Here is a 17,298-nt window from a genome sequence, read left to right on the forward strand (position 1 = left end):
GCTGAGTGTTACAACACAGGCAACTGAAGAGCAAGTGAGGACTGGGGAATCAAACTCTCAATTTATATTGGCGACTGACCATCTCCAGAAAAGGAATTAGCAAACAGTTCATGGAGCACATTTTGATAAGAAATTTTTTTTTCAGTCCAAAAAGTTAAACCGGTTGTTATCACTGAAGCACCATAAGCATTTATAAGGCTCTACTGTCCTTACAGCACTCTGACAATGTAAAGGAGCCTTAAAACTTTTACACCTGTTTTATACTCCTGGGGGAATTCACAAAGACCAGGGGAATAATTCACTAAGCAGGCAGCCTGCTACATTCTGCTCTGCCTGAGGGGACGGAACCTGTCCCACACCTACCTACCTCAGAAACACCCTGAAGCCCTGCCCCTCCACACTGAGCATGTCGCAGTAGCAAGCAAGAGGAACGCAGTCTGTCTGTCTGTCTGTCACATACAGGACTGCCCAGCTCCCCCTTCCCTGTCCCCCCCGCACCCCCACTCCCCCCGAGTGATTTACATCTCTACTGGCTGCTCCGGGTATCTGAACCAACCTGCCTATCCTGCCAGGAAGGGGCATGTGACCACTTTTTCAGCTTCCCTGGCAGAAGTCATTTTTCTGTGGGGAAGCAAAGAAATCTGCAGGGAACATGAATTCTGCGCACGTGCAGTGAGACAGAACTCCCCCAGAAGTAACTTCTCTGAGCCTAGTGCAGAGGGGTAGCCCCAGTAGTGGGGAAGGGGGTGTTGAAGAGCGACCTACCCCACATTCACCTGCATCAGTGGCTCCCTCCTCTGGGTGTTGCAGCCTGCCATATGCGGTCACAAATCCACTCAAATTTGGCCCTGCTGCCTCTCCATCATTTTGGGGAATTTTTCACTTTTAAAAAATAGCTAAATTTCAAAATGAAAAGTCAAAATGTTTTGTTTTCAATATGGTCGAAAAAAAACCACATAAAAAAATCCAATTTTTTTCAGCTGAAACCATTTGCAGAATGTGGCCCAAATTGTCAATAGTTTTGCTGCCCCAAAAGTGCATGTTTCTGCAAATTTACTATTTGTTGCAAAAATTTTGTTCAGCTCTAATATTTAAGTTAATATATAACAGGAGTGCAGTCACTGTTTGTTGTTTTTGTGAAAGAGAAAGTGCCTTGGCCTGTACTAAGTTGTGTACAGCGTTCACCATAAAATCTTTACGATTGCCATCACAATGATGTTCACAGTATTACCCTGTACTTGGTACAGGTAGCGCTGCAATGTTATCCACTTGAAAAAGCAAAACTGAAAATTTTAAAGGCAATCGCTGTATCTGAAGTAGTATTTTACATGCTGTTTTATTTTGCCACTCATTTAGAAAATGTGTTGTTGCCATGACACCTGGCTTCTGAGGTACAAAGAACTTTGTTAATGGAACATCCACTCCAAATGTCATCTGTAAACATTTGTACATTGACATGTTTTCAGCAGAAGGGGAAGAAATTTGTCACATTAATACTCAAGAAATAGATGACAGTTCATTTATGTTTTTCTCATCTCCTTGTAAAAGATTTGTGAAAGTGTACAAACAGTAGAACATATTCTACAGTTATTTTCTGTCAAGTTCCCTCAATCCGCATTGAGGAAAACAAGATGTAAATGCTTATTGCTATTATAGTAAATTCCAGATGTTTACCGTATGACCAGTTCATCGGTGGCCAGAAAAGCAACTTAAAAAAATACAAAAGGAGCCCAGATTTATCATGGCATCAAAAAAAAGTCAGAGGATAAGGAGGGGCAGTTTGACAATTTTCTGGCCTCATTGTCCCAGGGAGCACTGCTGTACACAAAAGACTGGGCCAAATTCATCAGAGTCTAAGTTGTGAAACCTACACCCTCTTCTGGCCCTCTCTGTGTAATTTACATTCCCTTGGATTTGTATCTGCTTACCAATGTGTAATTTAAATCTCCTTACACATAATTTCTGAATTTGGCTCATGGAGTCTAACGATATCTAGTTGGAATGACTTATACCCTCCTGTTAGTTGCCTTTCCTATTTATGTCCCACTGCCAACCACTTAGCCTCTAAGACCGTAGAAATTTACTTGGGAAGACCGGTTTTCCAACATTTTCAGCTGATTAAGCCTTTAGATAAAAGTGATCATTTTAATGACTGAAGCACATTCAGTCTCCTATTTTAAAACCCATCTTACAGATTCTATTGATGCAATATCCTGGTGCAATAGCAGGCGGGAACACAAAAAAAGGAGATGAAAAAAATAAATGTCATCAACCTCCATGACATGAATGAGCATGCAGAAGAAGAGTCTGGAGGGAAAAGGAGGATGCTTGTTTTTGTGTTTCCACGAAAGTGTGTAGTCACTCAGCCTTTGGGTACAGACCCCTAGCTAAAGGGTATTTGCAGATCCTTGGGAGTGTCCTGTTTAATAGTGTATACAATGCACCCTTACTCATAACCTTTGGAAGGGATGGCTATGGGATGTTACCTTAGTGTAAGATCCATTAATCAGAACAATTCTTATGTTTAAGCTGCTAATTAATTTAAATTTTATGATTAAAAGTTTTGGTATGTGGAGAAGCTGAAATGTGGATATGTGTAAGTAACCTTGTGTGCTCTTCAATAGGCTTGCTATGCTGCCTCTGCTGTTGGGTACCTGACAGGAAGGTAAGCTGCATATTTATTTTATATAAAACACAGGAATTGTTTGAGCTAGGGCATTTTCAGTTCTATTTTTGGAAATGATGTATGAGTTAAGGCAAATGGAGTAAGACTGTAAAGCTAAAGGGTGCCTCTTCGTAATGACACAGGAGAAGTGCATAGATGTATCTATATTTACACAGATTGAGTGTAAATATCTGTATATCATTTTGCATCTATTAATTTCCTTAACCTAAGTTGAGATTTAGCCACTAGTGACTTCAGGAAGTTAAATTATCCATTGAGGAATGGAAGTGAGATTAGTTTACAGTTTCAGATAAATGAACTATATGCTCAAAAATGCACCATCTCAGTTAGTCTTATTTGAGGTAACTAAATCAGTTATTTTCATGTATAGAAACCCACCAACATTTTGTTTCTTAAAACTTACATCTAAGTTAAAATTGGCCAAATGAATTTCTTTTCAGTTTGGGAGAGGGGCACAATAACATAACTAGTATTTAGAACATGCATGGCACGTAGCCCTGCTGTATTAATAAATATTAAGTGAATGATTAAGCTCTATACTCAAAACTGTGTAAGGTTAGCACTTACGCAAGCTGCATGTTATTGCATGGAGATGCTGTTGTGATAGTTGGAACATAAATCTAGAGTTACAGTTAGCAGTTCACTGCTGCATCAGCTTTGCTGTCGATGTAAGTCACAACGCAAGAACAGTGACGTGCACAAATTGAGTGGTTAAGTCTCACTGGGAGAGAGACAACATTGCCACTCTTATAACTTTTTCTTCAGTTTTACTTTCTCTTTAACCTCCAAATACTAATGCAACACCGTAAGCCCAAGACACTCATATAAAAAAACTAAAGCTACCACCGTTTACTGCAGTATGGGAGGTGTGCTATGTCTTTGTCAGAGGATGGGAGATCTGCTACACCTTCGTCCATTTCAGAGTTAGACATATGACATGAAATATTGATAGTTTGATTTTTCTTCTCTGAATAAATGTTTAATAAAGAGCCCAGTTTTCTGTTTTGCCATGTAAAGGGTCTGTAAAGCTAGTGGAACTGGCCACTCTATCACTGCCATAAAACGTGTTACAACTTAGCATAAGGCCAGCGTAATGGCTCTGTGATGACTCTTCCCCACCACAACCCCATAGCCACTGGTGTAGGGGGCAGGGCCAGATTGCTACCATACTCTAGCTATTCTGTGCTACAAGAATGGCCCCTTAAGGGCTGTTAACTTATAGCCAAGTATAGTTAGAAGCTGCTCTTACTAATGTTGAGGATGAGCTGAGAATAGGGGAAGCACAAAGATATCTTAATGCCACTTTCCCTTGATCATTGAGCAGGATTCAGGTGGAATGGAAAGTGGAATGGAAATGGAGTGTTCAAGGGGACACTGTCAACCTGAAATCTAATCAATACCAAATATGAATTAATAGTAGCTTTCATGTTCTGTTGATGCTCCTGAATCCCTCTGCACTGTTTTTTTATAATTGTTTCCTTATTTAAAAAAAAAAAAATCTGTCCTCTGTTGTGTCAATTCTCCACCCCACCCCCCGCTCCCCCCACACATATGTATAAAGTTAGAGGACTGTTTATAAGAGGGGAAAAAGTGAAACCAACTAGACATAGTGCTGTAAAATGCAGAAAATAAACACACTCCTTTTTCCAGTTATAGTGCCTGTGTTACTTTTAACAACTGTAGGCTTAAAAAAAAATCAGACAAAATGATGTTTTTAGGTCGACGCTGTCCCTTTAAGTGTTCGGTATTAATATTGTCTTCATGTAGCTTTATATATTATGAATTATTCTGTAAAGGGCCCAGTACTCTGTATACATCCTACCCTCCTACTCTATTGAAGCCCTCTGGGTGCTGTATATTTTAATAAACAATTTAAATACATTTAAAACTCCTAAAATGTTAAAAAATAAATATAATTTAATCATGGACATCTGACAAAGAGATGGAGAGAGAAGGCAAAATGGAGAGGGAAAAGTCTCTCTCTCTTTCTCATTCATATATATATGGCTAGCAGTGGTGAAATTAAACAAAACATCTTCTAGAATACAAAATATTTAGTATTTTAAAAGTGAAAAGAAATGAGACAGATTTCAGGGACAGCAAATTCCTCACCCTAAGATCCTTCACTTACATTTCAGTGTTCTGTGATGGAGAATCTTAAAAAGAAGGTGGCTTGAACACACAAACCCATCAGGCTGAGATTCAAGGGGATGTCTCGAATACTCCCTGGATCTACATCATTAAATATCAGCAGTGTCAATTTAAATCAACCAATAGAGGCAACCAATGCAGGACACCCTGGGTGAGCACAGTATGATCATGGTAGCTCAAGCCAGGGACTAAACCTCCCACTGTCTTCCAAATAATAGGCTGCCAGTGATGGAGCAGATGTGGTTAAAGGCAGTCACAGTAATGGAGCTTTTTGACCACCAGGGCATAGGTCAGAGGTGGGCAAACTTTTTGGGCCGAGGGCCACATCTGGGTGGGGAAATTGTATGCAGGGCAGGGGGTTGGGGTACAGGAGGGAGTGCGGGGTGTGGGAGGGGGTGCGGTGTGCAGGAACGAGCTCAGGGCAAGGGATTGGGGCAGAGGAGGGGTGTGGGGTGTATGAGAGGGCTCAGGGAAGGGGATTGGGGTTCAGAGGGGCGCAGACTGCAGGAGGGGGCTCAGGGCAGGGGTGCAGGAGGAGTGTGGACTGCGGGAGGGAGCTCAGGGCAGGGGGCTGGGGTGCAGGAGAGGTGTGGGGTGCAGTGGGGGCTCAGGGCAGGGAGTTGGGGTGCAGGGTGCAGCAGGGGGCTCAGGGCAGGGAGCTGTGGTGCAGGAAGGGTGCAAGATGCAGGGAGTTGGGGGGTAGGGGTGCAGGAGGAGTTTGGGTGCAGGCTCTAGCCCGGCTCCGCTTACCTAAAGTGGCTCCGGGGTAGCAGCAGTGCTCACCGGGGGCCAAGGCAGGCTCACTGCCTGCCTGCCCTGGCCCCATGCTGCACGGCTCCAGGAAGCTGCTGGAACCACATCCCTGTGCGGCCCCTGTGCGGGACAGGGACCCACGGGGCTCCACGCGCTGCCCTTGCCACACCTCCAGGTACCTCCGCTGAAGCTCCCATTGGCCGCAGTTCCCTGTTCCCGGCCAATGGGAGCTGCGGGGGGCGGTGCCTGGAGGCAAGGGCAACACACGGAGCCCTTTGCCGCCCCCAATCCGGGCCGCAGGGATGTGGTGCCGACAGCTTCTGAGAGCAGCGCGGAGCCTGCCACACCATGGGGGGGGCAATCCCACGGGCCAGATCCAAAGCCCTGAGGGGATGGATCTGGCCCGTGGGCTGTAGTATGCCCACCCCTGGCATAGGTTACGTGGTCCTGAGATAACTACAAGTGCAGCCTGCACAAGTTGCAAAGCTGAAGAAAACTACTTTCATACCTTGTCCACGTGTTTTGTTTTGTTTTTCATAAAGAGGATCTGGGTAAAGATGAATCCTAGGGCTGGTCTACACTAGAAAGTTAGGTTAACGCAGCTACACCCCTGGGGGGGGGGTGAAAAATTCACACCCCTGAGAGATGTAGTTAACCTGACCCAAGCTCCAGTATAGAGAGTGCGAGGTCAACGTAAGAATTCTTCCTAGCTACCACCTCTCAGAGAGGGGGATTTACTACTGCGACAGAACTCCTTCCGTCGCTGTAGTGTCTACACTGCAGCGTTTCTAGTGTAGATATAGCCCTTGATTCCTAATCTGCCTCTCTGGCTCCAAGCTCATCCATCCATATGATGCAATTTGACTGTCGCTCTCTAAAAGTTTAATATTCTTGAAGTTGAGCATTTTTCTAATTCTTGTTTGTACTGTATTTGATGTTCTGTATTTTTCATTTTCCTTCTGATCTATTTTGCCTCTAGGCCAGGAGTATGTCTTGTTGTTTCTGGTCCAGGTCTCATACATGCTCTGGGCGGAATGGCAAATGCGAACATGAATTGCTGGTAATGTGACTACATTTCCTCTATCTAATTCTAAGTATTAGCACAATCATTGTCCAAACTGATATTCAGATTTTTTTGGTTTATTGCTCTTCATTGCAGATATTTCTGCCTTTTTGATATTTAATAAAAAATTTCTGTCATTGGAAATGAGAAGTGAATTCATTTTTCTTCAGTACAACTGATCTCATTTAGTTTTTCTCATTTTCAGAGATAAAAATCCTCCTGCCTTGCTACATCATATGTTCAGTAAAATCCAGTTATTTACTGTGTAATGTACCCAGATACATGTAAAAATCAAGGTGGTAGTAACCAGTCTTCTGATATTCTGTTGATGAGTGCAGTTGGTAGAAGCAGCTCTGAATCCAAAAAGAAGCTTACAAATGCTTTTGGGTTAATGACTGCCTCTCTTCAGAGGTGAACAAATTGGCCTATGTAATAACAAAACGTTTGGTTTTTGATGCGTGTTGTTGAACAGTTAAATGTTGAATTAAATGAAGATGACAGTGCAGCAGCAATAGTGTTTACCCCCACAAGTCTTCGCACCAATATGGCAACCTTAATTGGCCTGTGAATAAAAATAAAGTTGCTGAGCGAGTTACATGAAACATTTTCGGAAGAAGATCACATAGCACTAGGTACATATGCACCAGACCATAAAGTTAATAAACAGTTGGCTGGCAAAGAGCAAATAGTGACGGTTTTAAAAGATTTTCGTATGTAGGAAGCAGTGTTTGCATATGCTGACAGAATCACCTGATGGAGAGAAAACTTTGTAGTTTATCGGATAGGGTCCAAACTGCTTGTCACACAAGAATTGGCTACTAATACTTGGTTATATATGAAACTGCCTGAACAAAAAAAATCCTGGTGTGACTTTGCTTTTAAATAATTGATGAGTTTGGTCACTAGGAAGAAGCTTTCATATCACTTTGGTTAATTTGTAAGACATATTTGGCTGATGTTTGCACTTTCCCTCTGAAAATCCAGTTTGGCAGAGACTGGTTGTGCGTGCCTGATTTAATCTTGCACAAATCTGAAGCCTTGGCAGAAGATGAGGAAAGTGGATTATCCTCTAGCTTGACAGAAGATTTGATAGCATCGTGAGAATCAGATCAATCTACACGCTAATTGACTAACCGTTAGTCCAAGATGTTTATGGTTTTGTCCCTTACACGTAGTAGGTGTCATGGAAATAGATGCATTCATTCAGTGGTGAAAAATCCACATCCCTGAGTGCCTTAGCTATGCCGACCTAACCCCTGATATAGACACAGCTAAGTCAATGGAAGAGTGCTACTGTCGACTGGGGAGGTGGAGTTCTTAAAGAGATGCGGGGGGGAAACGCTTCACTGTAGTCTGTGTTCACACTATGGGATTACAGCAGCATAGCGATGGCACTAGATTGCCCATCGTGTAGACATGTAGTCTCTATCCCCTTTTCCAGCAGAGATACAGACCCTGAATTATTTTATTTATTTATTAATTTAGTGTTAGTAACTCAGAAATAATAATACACCTTAAACCTCAGTCTAAGCTTTTCTCACTGAGCTTGGCTGTTTCTATGGTTTCTCTCCGGGGTCCTCTCTGTCCTAATTTCCTGCAACAAGCAGTGACTCTTCTATACCTTTAATGCTCTGGTTGGAATTAACTGGACCCATCTGCCAGCACAACTTGCCAGTATTTACCTTGCAAGGTTTTAACATCTGAAGGTGAAATCTTGGCCCCACTGAAAGCCCATTGACTTCAGTGGGCCAGGATTTCACTCTGGGTACGTCTACTCTGCCAAAAAAAAAAAAAAAAAAAACCACAACAGCAAGTCTCGGACATGGGTCAGCTGAGTTGGGCTTGTGCTAAGGGGATAAAAAAAGAAGTGTAGATGTTCTTTCTCAGGCTGGAGACCAGGCTTTAAGAACCCTCTGCCCCTCACTGAGTTTTGGAGCCTGGGCTCCAGCCGAAGCGGGAACGTTTACACTGCTGTCTTTAGTCCTGTAGTACGAGCCCGAGTCAGTTGATCCAAGCACTGAGACTCGCTGCCATGGGGTTTTTGTTTCTTTGCAGTGTAGATGTACCCTCTGAGAGTCTGCTACCCTGTTACTAATTGCTATGTAAGCTCAATTAAAGTAGACACTTAAGAAGCTCTTGTAAATTATGCTTGTAAGAGGGAAAACCTTTCATTCTTCGTCCATTCAGAAAAAATATAATCCATTATTAAAAATGATCTACAGTATTCCCTGCTTTTGTCAGCATCATTTTGAGTGCATATAGTTTTATTATGGTGTAGCTGCCGTGAAAGATTGTATTATTGCTCATGACAATTAGAAGATTAAACTCCAGATAAGAGCAGCACTTCATAATGCTACTGTAACCTGTGGTTGCATCAGTGTTTCTTCAGCTTAGCTAAAGGTCTCATCCTACAGACACTTACTGCTGAGCAAAATACTCAGTAATGTGAATAGTTCCATTAACTTCAATATTCTCCCTACCTAACCTGCTCTTGACTGCGGCTAGGCTGCTCACAGTAGTAAGTGCTACTATTGGTAACATTTAAGGGAGTATGCCTGTAGAAATGTACAATGAATTTATTTGGGGGGATAGGGAATGTTTCTCAGGGCTGTGTTTTGTTTTGGAAAAGTCCTCTTAATAGATGAAACTTCGAAAAGCTAAATGGAATTGGCATAGGACTTGTCATCCTGAAGTGGACCAATGATGTAACTAGGTTGTTGTCCTTTTTCTGATGTCAGCCTATTATCTAACGCCTCAGAGGAAAGTAAAGTACCACCACCCAACAAAATAAAACATCCAGAATGGTAAAAGTGGGTGTTTTGTATGCTTCAGATCTGTTTTCCATGGGGATTTTTATTCGAGATGAGACCAAGCTACAGTGTTCCAATCTCAGCATTCCAAAACTTTTGGATCAGAAGTTTTAATTTGGCTCACTATAGAGAAGTGGCCTGCTTGTGAAATTAAGGTTTAGATCCAAATGTCCCCAGTGGTGTCCAGGATTGGAGTTATGTACTGGGGGATCTCTAGTTTTGCCTTTTAAAGTACTCCTATTATGCATATTCTAATCAATAAAAAGGATTTACAGAGGAAAATGTTTTTGGAGAAAAATCCTGGAAAGCTAATGGAGTGCAATGCTGGAGTTAACCTTACTCAAAAAGCAGATTAAGTGGCCTTCTCATATTAACTCATCATTTCACAGCTTATAAAATATCATACTGACCTAGAAACTGAATGAACTAGTTTTCGTCCTTCCTGGGAGGAAGGCATTTATAACTTACAGCACTGGTTTTAAGAATCTGTCCCACATGAAGATGTATTCCATGTCTCATATTAACATTCTCTTCTACACACTCTGTCTCTCTCATTCACTATATATAGAACTAAACTAATAACATAAGCATCTATGGCCATGTTAAAATGTTGCTCATCTCTCTCTCCTTCAGGTGCATTGTAAAAATTTGATGTGATAGAAGCATAGCCATCACTGAAAAATGTATGGCCAATTGTTGCTGCATGACTTATCTGCAGTGCAGGAGAGGGCTCTACGCTCAGTGCAGATCTCTAACCTCTCTTTGAGAAAGGAGACTTAACTAAATTCCTTATTCTAATGACTGTGCACTGTGGAAGAAATGTAATTGTAATATCCTAAAGGATACTAAAAAGTTTACTCTTTGGCAAATGAATGCTGTTTAGAGTCTGATATAAAGTGCTGATGTCCCTCTACTCCTATTGAGGTCAATGGAAACTGAAGGTGCATAGTATCTCTGTAAGAAGCATTAAGCGATAGGCAGGATTGGGTCCTAAAATATATATCTTAAGAATCAGATTTTTGATGTGTTTGTTGTTGTTTTGGGGCTCTTTTAAAATTTGCTTTTAAAAATAAAATATTTTTTATGCTTGTTTCAGGCCTTTGATTGTTGTTGGAGGCTCCTCTGACAGGAATCAGGAAATCATGGGAGCTTTCCAAGAATTCCCACAGGTACACAGATATATAACTTTCTGCATAAAGGCTTCAGGTAAATAAATGGAGGCAGATCCTCAGCTAGTGTAAATTGTCATTGTGCCACTGAAATCAGCTGTGGATCTGCCTTTCTGAGTTTGTGGGAATTTGTAACTTTTTGCTTTCTGGAAGGCTGGCTGTTTTTTGTCACCGCATGTAGAACACCCATTCATACTGAAGTAAGACAGAAATCGGCAAGACGCGTCATTGAATCCGTTTTGGTGACTAAACTAATTTCTTTTCATGATAAAGATTCTCTTTTTTCTATGATAAGAAAGGTAGAGTTTGTCACATGCTTCTTTGTAGCGTGTTGCATTACAAGCTGTTGTAGGCATTGATATTCCGTGGAATTTATTTCTTTTGTAAACAGTAAATGTGAATTAATCGCCACAGCACTTTTATAAAGAAAAGAAAAAAGTATGTGATTCTTGTAATGTTTCCTTTTTCTTTTCTTTTTTTTTTTTACTTCTGCAGGTTGAAGCTTGTAGGCTATACAGCAAATTTTCTGTCAGACCCAGCAGCCTAGAAGCTATTCCTGCTGTTATTGAAAAGGTACAAAACAGTACATAGCAACACATGGTTAGCATTTAGACAGCTTCTCTTTAATTCCTCAAGTTTTGGAAATAGTTATCATTTAACTCCCTAATCCTACAAATTTACTACGGGCTTGTTGATTAGTTAAGTCGCTATAAACACTTGGGCGATCTTTCCCATATGTTAGTTCATGGAATAAGGTTACAAACAGCATATGGGCTCAATCTGACTCTCACTGAAGTCCACAAGAATCTTTTAGTTGACTTCAATGGGAGTTGGATAAAGCCTTGAAAAAGACATTCTGTGTGACAGAGGTGCAGGAGTTAGGACTGCAGTATGTACTTCATCTCTTCAGTTTTGGCTGTGAAGGAGTATTGCTAGATGCTCGTTTTGTGAGATTTAGGATTTCCACAGAGACATCCTTATTTTAGCTCTCCAGGATTAGGTTTGAAAAGTCTCATGCCACTGCTCCAGCACCACAATAACCCTGTCAACTTAAATCCTGTCACAAGCAATACTGTTTCCAGAAGTGCCAGTTCAGCACAGTAGCATCTATGGAACAGGAGCACTGGTGTCCTAAGTAATAGAAGATGGCGGCTTCAAGGATCATGCTACTTTAAACAGAAATTCAGCAGGAAATTTTGACTTAGTAACTGCAGATATAACAGCTGATAGTGTTGCTGTCTCCGTGTAAATGAGGCAAAACATTTACAATCCAAGAGCTTCTGTGCACTGGCTCACTTCAGCTGGCTTAAATGGGGTAGGAGGGAATTTAAAAAGTTAGGTTAAAATAGCCCATTATAAATTGTGTCCAGGAAGATTTTCCTGCAGGTGCATAGGGAATAAGACAGTGCACTTTCTTTATTACACTGAGTTTTGTTTTTTGTTTTTTAAGTATTAAGATTTTTAAAAATTCTCTTAAACAGTGATTAAAATGGTGCTCTTCTCTTCTCTCAATAAATCTAGGCAGTGAGGTGCAGTACCTATGGTCGTCCAGGTGCCTGTTATGTTGACATGCCAGGAGACTTTGTAAATCTACAGGTGAACAAGAGCTCTGTCAAGTGAGTACAAGTTACTTGGATGGGTGAAGTTGTTAGATACAGAGTTTTTCCTACATAATCTTTTAATCCATTGGTCATTGCATTTAGCCAAAAAATCTGTTTGAAGTAATATATATAATTTATAAAAAAAAGTTATAAAAAAAAAGTTTCTTTTTAAGGAAAGGTTGCACAACCTACCATTGGGGCTTGAACACACTGAAATTATATTACTTGCAATCCAGCCTATGGATGTAGTAGTCTATTATGTCATGCAGCAGTGAATTTATAAGAAGTGAAATATTATGACAGTATTGTTATGCCATTATGTAAAGCAGTGGTACATTCTCACCTAGAATACTAGGGATATATAGAAGAAAGATGAGTTCAATGATCGGCAATGAATTGCTAGGAGACATTGAAAAATATATATGGTGAGAGATTGAGAATACAGGGACTGTTTACATTAGGGGAGGAAAGCACTTAGCCCTATTCCTATTCAGGAAAGCATTTAAGTACATGTTGAAGTCCCATTGACTTAATGAGGTGGCATTTGAATGGCAAATATTGTGTTAATTGAGGTAGTCCTGTGATATCAAGTGCTAGGTTTTGCAGTCTTATATGGGGACACCGTAGAACCTGCAATTCAGAAGGTGGTAGGGGAGGTTTCCATTGCATTCCTCCTCTTCCCCTGCCCTCTCTAGGACAACTGTGAAAATCTTGAACCTTTGGCAGAGTTCTCAAGAAAATATCATCTCTTTTTTTACTTTTGTCAAAAGCGATGGGGAGGAAACTAGAGTGGGGCAGCCTTTGCAGCCATTTTATTGCTATAATGAGAAGAGAGGGTTTATGCAGGGAGGTAGCTGCCCACAAATGAGAGAGAGGAAAGGAAAGGTTCAGAATGCCAGGCTTTGCCAAGACAAATAATTTGATTTAAAATGACTATATATGTGTTAATAGAAATGTGCATAGGTTATTAGTTCACAGTGTAATGCACATATAAAATAAGGAGATATTAAAATTAGGGGGTTTATTTTTGCAGCATGCTAAATATTTTGCTTGTTCTATGGAGTAGCTTATTCTCAGAAAAATTTGGTTTGAATATAATGAGCAATTTTAAATTTTGTTTGTAAAATAAAGTTGCTGTTCTGACAAATATCATGAACAGTTTAAAATAAACTCTGTTATTTTACAGTGAGTGACTGATTTTACCTTTTGATAATTGCTTGCTTTCCATTGCATTTCCTTTGAAGATGCTGGCCTGTCTGTCTTTCAGATATGTTAAATGCTGTTTGCCACCTCCTGTCTGCACAGCTGAACACTCTGCTGTATCTGTAGCAGCATCTATCCTTGCGCGTTCCAGACAGCCTCTCCTAATCATTGGCAAAGGTAACATGATTTGATGTAGCTTTGAACTTTACCACATGTTGGAAAGAATAGTGACCAAAGTAATATTTCTCTTAAATTTAAAGCATCTCTTTTCCTTTCACTGTTTATAAAATAACATCTTTAAACTTGGAACTAAAATCTGTTTTTCTACTGGAATATTTTTTTCCTCTGTCTTGTACATACACTGACTTGCTCTAGATTTTCCCTTTATTTTTTCTTCTAGAGTAAGTCAAGTCAATACAATACACTGAATCTATATGGAAAATAAATGGGTAAATATTGTCCTAAGTGTAAAGCCTGTTCCAACCAAAGCTTAAACAAACCCTGTTTGTCAAAATGTAAAAGTCCCTTCTCTGACATATACCTGTCTAATACCGTTGCATTCTACTGTGAGAATCAGAACACTGAACCAAAGTGATCTTTATTATTTGATTTGTACTCACTGAATATGCCAGACTACCAGAGCTGGATCATGAAGCCCACTCTGTAACCATACAACAGCTGCTGCTGCCATTGCTATATTACAGACTTTCCACTACACTCTGCCAGTGCACTTCATTTCTGATCTAGAGGTGGTCCCTCTATGGATCAGAGGGTAGTTCAGACTCCATGCGCATTCAGTCATTTTGCCTCTCTTCGATGCTTTTTGTGATGAAGACACACATCCTTTTGTGATGAAGACACATTTCTGATGCTTTTTGTGATGAAGACACACATCCACCAGGAATTGAATTGAAACCAATTTATTTCATAAAGGCCACTGAATTCCTAGGCAGTTACTAGAGAGCTGGCTGAATATGAACAGGTGAATGAGAGATGGAAGGCTCTGATATCAGAGAGCGAGGTTCTATATTCTCACATAAAGAGAAATTGAAAAATTTTGGATTGTTTACTCATAGAATGGAGACAAATATGTGACATGATAAGAGTATATAAAATAATGAATTGTATAGAGAAGGTAAATTAGGAGCATCTCTTCTCCCTGTTCTGTAACACAAGACCAAAGGGATATTCAATGAAATTGAATAGTGGGACATTTGAAACTGATGTAAGGAAATACTTTTTTCCACACAATGCGTAATTAGACCGCAGAACTCATTGCCACAGGATGTTGCTGAAGCCAAAAATACAGCAAAATTCAAAGAGAAATTGGACATTTGTATGGATAACATACATATCCAGAATTGTTGTTGTTCAATGCTAGCAAAAAATTTGCTAAGGATATAAAACCTCATTCTTCAGGTTTTAAGCCAATTATCCTCTTTGGGGTCAAATTATCCCACATCTGCTTATTATGGGACTTCTTGCACCTTTCTCTGAAGCACCTGATGATCACCTTTGTTAGAAACAAGGTATTAGACTAGATGGACCACGAATCTGATCCACTAGAACAATTTTTATGTTCTTCCTACCAATCACCAGAGTTCTCCAGTCCTCTAAAATTGGACTTGTTTTCTAGTAGTCAAGATCTTGCAGATGACTAAATAATCAGAGCGCTTTTGTTGGCACGTCCATTCAAGTGCTTAGGAGATGGTCTGATTAAAACCCAAGAGAGACCCTAAAGTCACTTTTCAAATATTTTAATTGCAGTGCTTTCTACTGTGTATGCTAAATGTCTAGCGCCCTTATTTCCAAGCTTCGGTCATTGGGAGACCTCATAATTCCTGTTAGGTAAAGGTGTCTTTAGCTGCTTCAGTGTAAAGCATGACACACAAATTACTATGTTACACACAAAAACTCAATGTTAAAAGGCCATTATCAAGGTTGAAAAATCAAGTACTTGAAAGAAATGCCAGAATCAAGATTACCTGTGCATCCTTAATTCAGGCCCCTTGTGTGTGCGCATTATGATACAGTTGTTAATTACATGATCGTATACTTTTTTTTTTTTTTTAACGCTCATTCAGTGCATAGGACAGACCTGGGAATGAATCAGGGCTGTGTAGTGAAGAACAGTGCCGTTATCTGTAGGCCCGCTGCCTCTTTTGTTGCAGAAGTTGGAAGGTGTGTGGTGAATGAGGCAGGGGATTGCAAGAAGAGAAAGGATGGTCTCATGATTAAGGCAGTTGAATGCTACCCTGGGGAACTGGAATCTATCCCTGCCTCTGCTACAGAGTTCCTACGTGATCCTACGCAGGTCACTTAAAAAAAACTTTTCACAGATGGTCAATAATTATGTGTCTTTCATTTTCTGGGTGCCTGACTTGAGATCCTGAAATCTGATTTGAGAAGTGCTGAGCATTTACAGCTGCAGCTGAAGTCAATGGGAGCTGTGCTTTGAATATATGAAGTGCTATATACTCTGAAAAAATCAAGTCCCAGGTGCTTCAAAGTGGGCACCCAAAATTAGTGGATTCTATTGACCTTTAATGTCTGTGATCTCAGATACCAGTCTTTAAAATGAGAATAAAACCCTTCCATCTTACTGTGAAAATAAAGTAGTGTTTGTAAAACACTCAGAAACTATAGTAACAAGCACCATAGAAAAACCCATTGGGAAAGTAATCTGTTTTCAGAGTCTGGTTTGAATAGTGTACAGTATATAAGGATTAGGACCACACATTGAACAGTGAGGAGAAAATAAAATGGTGCTCACTTAATGAGCAACTATGCACTATTCATTTTGTGCACTGACTGACATTGGTGTGGTGGAAAAAATAGCATGTGATCTTGTTGTTAAATACTTCATCGTAATGCATACACATTGCGGGGGGCTGTACAGACAACGTTAATTCTGCTATTTCCTAACTTTCCAGTGCTTGACCTTGCAACCGTAATTTTCTGTTAACATAGTTTTTGTGTGCGTAATTTCCTAAGTATTTAAAAAACAAATTGAAAAACAGAAATTCCATCATGTTGACATACATGTGGTTCATGAGCAGGGTTAGAACCTTTAGATTTACAGCAGAGACCTCCTCCACTTGAGCTAATGGAATAACTATAGCAATAGTAGATTATCATTCTCTGTGTGGACCAGATGAGACGCACAGTTTGCAATGGATTTCACAGATGCTTGTTGGCAGCAGAGGAATGATGAGACTCATGAATCCTAGGTTCCATTCCAGGCTCTGGAGAGGAGTGTGCTCTAGTGGGAACAGATTCTTCTGCTTCTACACCCCAAGTTTTTGACCCCTTCTGCCCCGTTCCCTGCAATGTGACCGTGTCCCAGTCCTATCTCTTTCCTGTGCCAAATCACAGGGGTGCTAAACTTCTCAGAGAAAGGATTGCCAGAATTTTATACCATAGGCAAAACAATGTGTTTTTCCCCAACCTCTTTATCAGAAACAGCTAAACCATTTTGGTGGAAATTTTTCTGAACACATCCTGCCTGTGGCAGACACCTGCCATGGAAAGTCTCAGCCAAACAGTTAACGTTTGGCAAGTTACAAGCAACTGAAAACAGGGTTTTATAATGGGAAGTGTCAGGCTGTCTTAATAATAGGCAGTGCTACCAGCCCCATCTATATAATATGATGATTTAGGTTAATTGAAGAGTATATGTTTTAGAGATCACACTGTTCTCCTGTTTTAGAGAAACATTTAAGCATATTTGTAATTTTAAGCATATAAGTATTTCTAAATCAGTGGGACTATTCACTCACATGCTTGAAGATAAGCCCTTACTTAAGCACCTTGTTTAAATGAGGCCATGAAAAGACATAATTAGAGATCACATTAAACCCTT

General features: G+C 40.3%; 1 protein-coding gene across 5 annotated transcripts in view; it reads left to right on the forward strand.

Annotated features, from left to right (window-relative positions):
* The window catches only part of HACL1 (2-hydroxyacyl-CoA lyase 1), a 33,587-nt gene that overhangs the window by 7,367 nt on the left and 8,922 nt on the right, over window positions 1-17,298 (forward strand). For 4 of the 5 annotated variants that reach the window (XM_084621176.1, XM_084621174.1, XM_084621177.1 and 1 more), the window contains exons 3-8: window positions 2,625-2,665; window positions 6,570-6,650; window positions 10,560-10,632; window positions 11,128-11,205; window positions 12,154-12,248; window positions 13,501-13,613. In XM_084621176.1, the coding sequence (XP_084477302.1) occupies window positions 2,625-2,665; window positions 6,570-6,650; window positions 10,560-10,632; window positions 11,128-11,205; window positions 12,154-12,248; window positions 13,501-13,613 (481 nt within the window). Of the gene's footprint in view, window positions 1-2,624; window positions 2,666-4,836; window positions 4,989-6,569; window positions 6,651-10,559; window positions 10,633-11,127; window positions 11,206-12,153; window positions 12,249-13,500; window positions 13,614-17,298 lie in introns of those variants that run through there. The other variant, XM_084621178.1, reaches the window with a different exon arrangement.

Source organism: Lepidochelys olivacea (assembly GCF_965140295.1).
Source record: "Lepidochelys olivacea isolate rLepOli2 genome assembly, chromosome: 2".
Taxonomy (NCBI): Eukaryota; Metazoa; Chordata; order Testudines; family Cheloniidae; genus Lepidochelys; species Lepidochelys olivacea.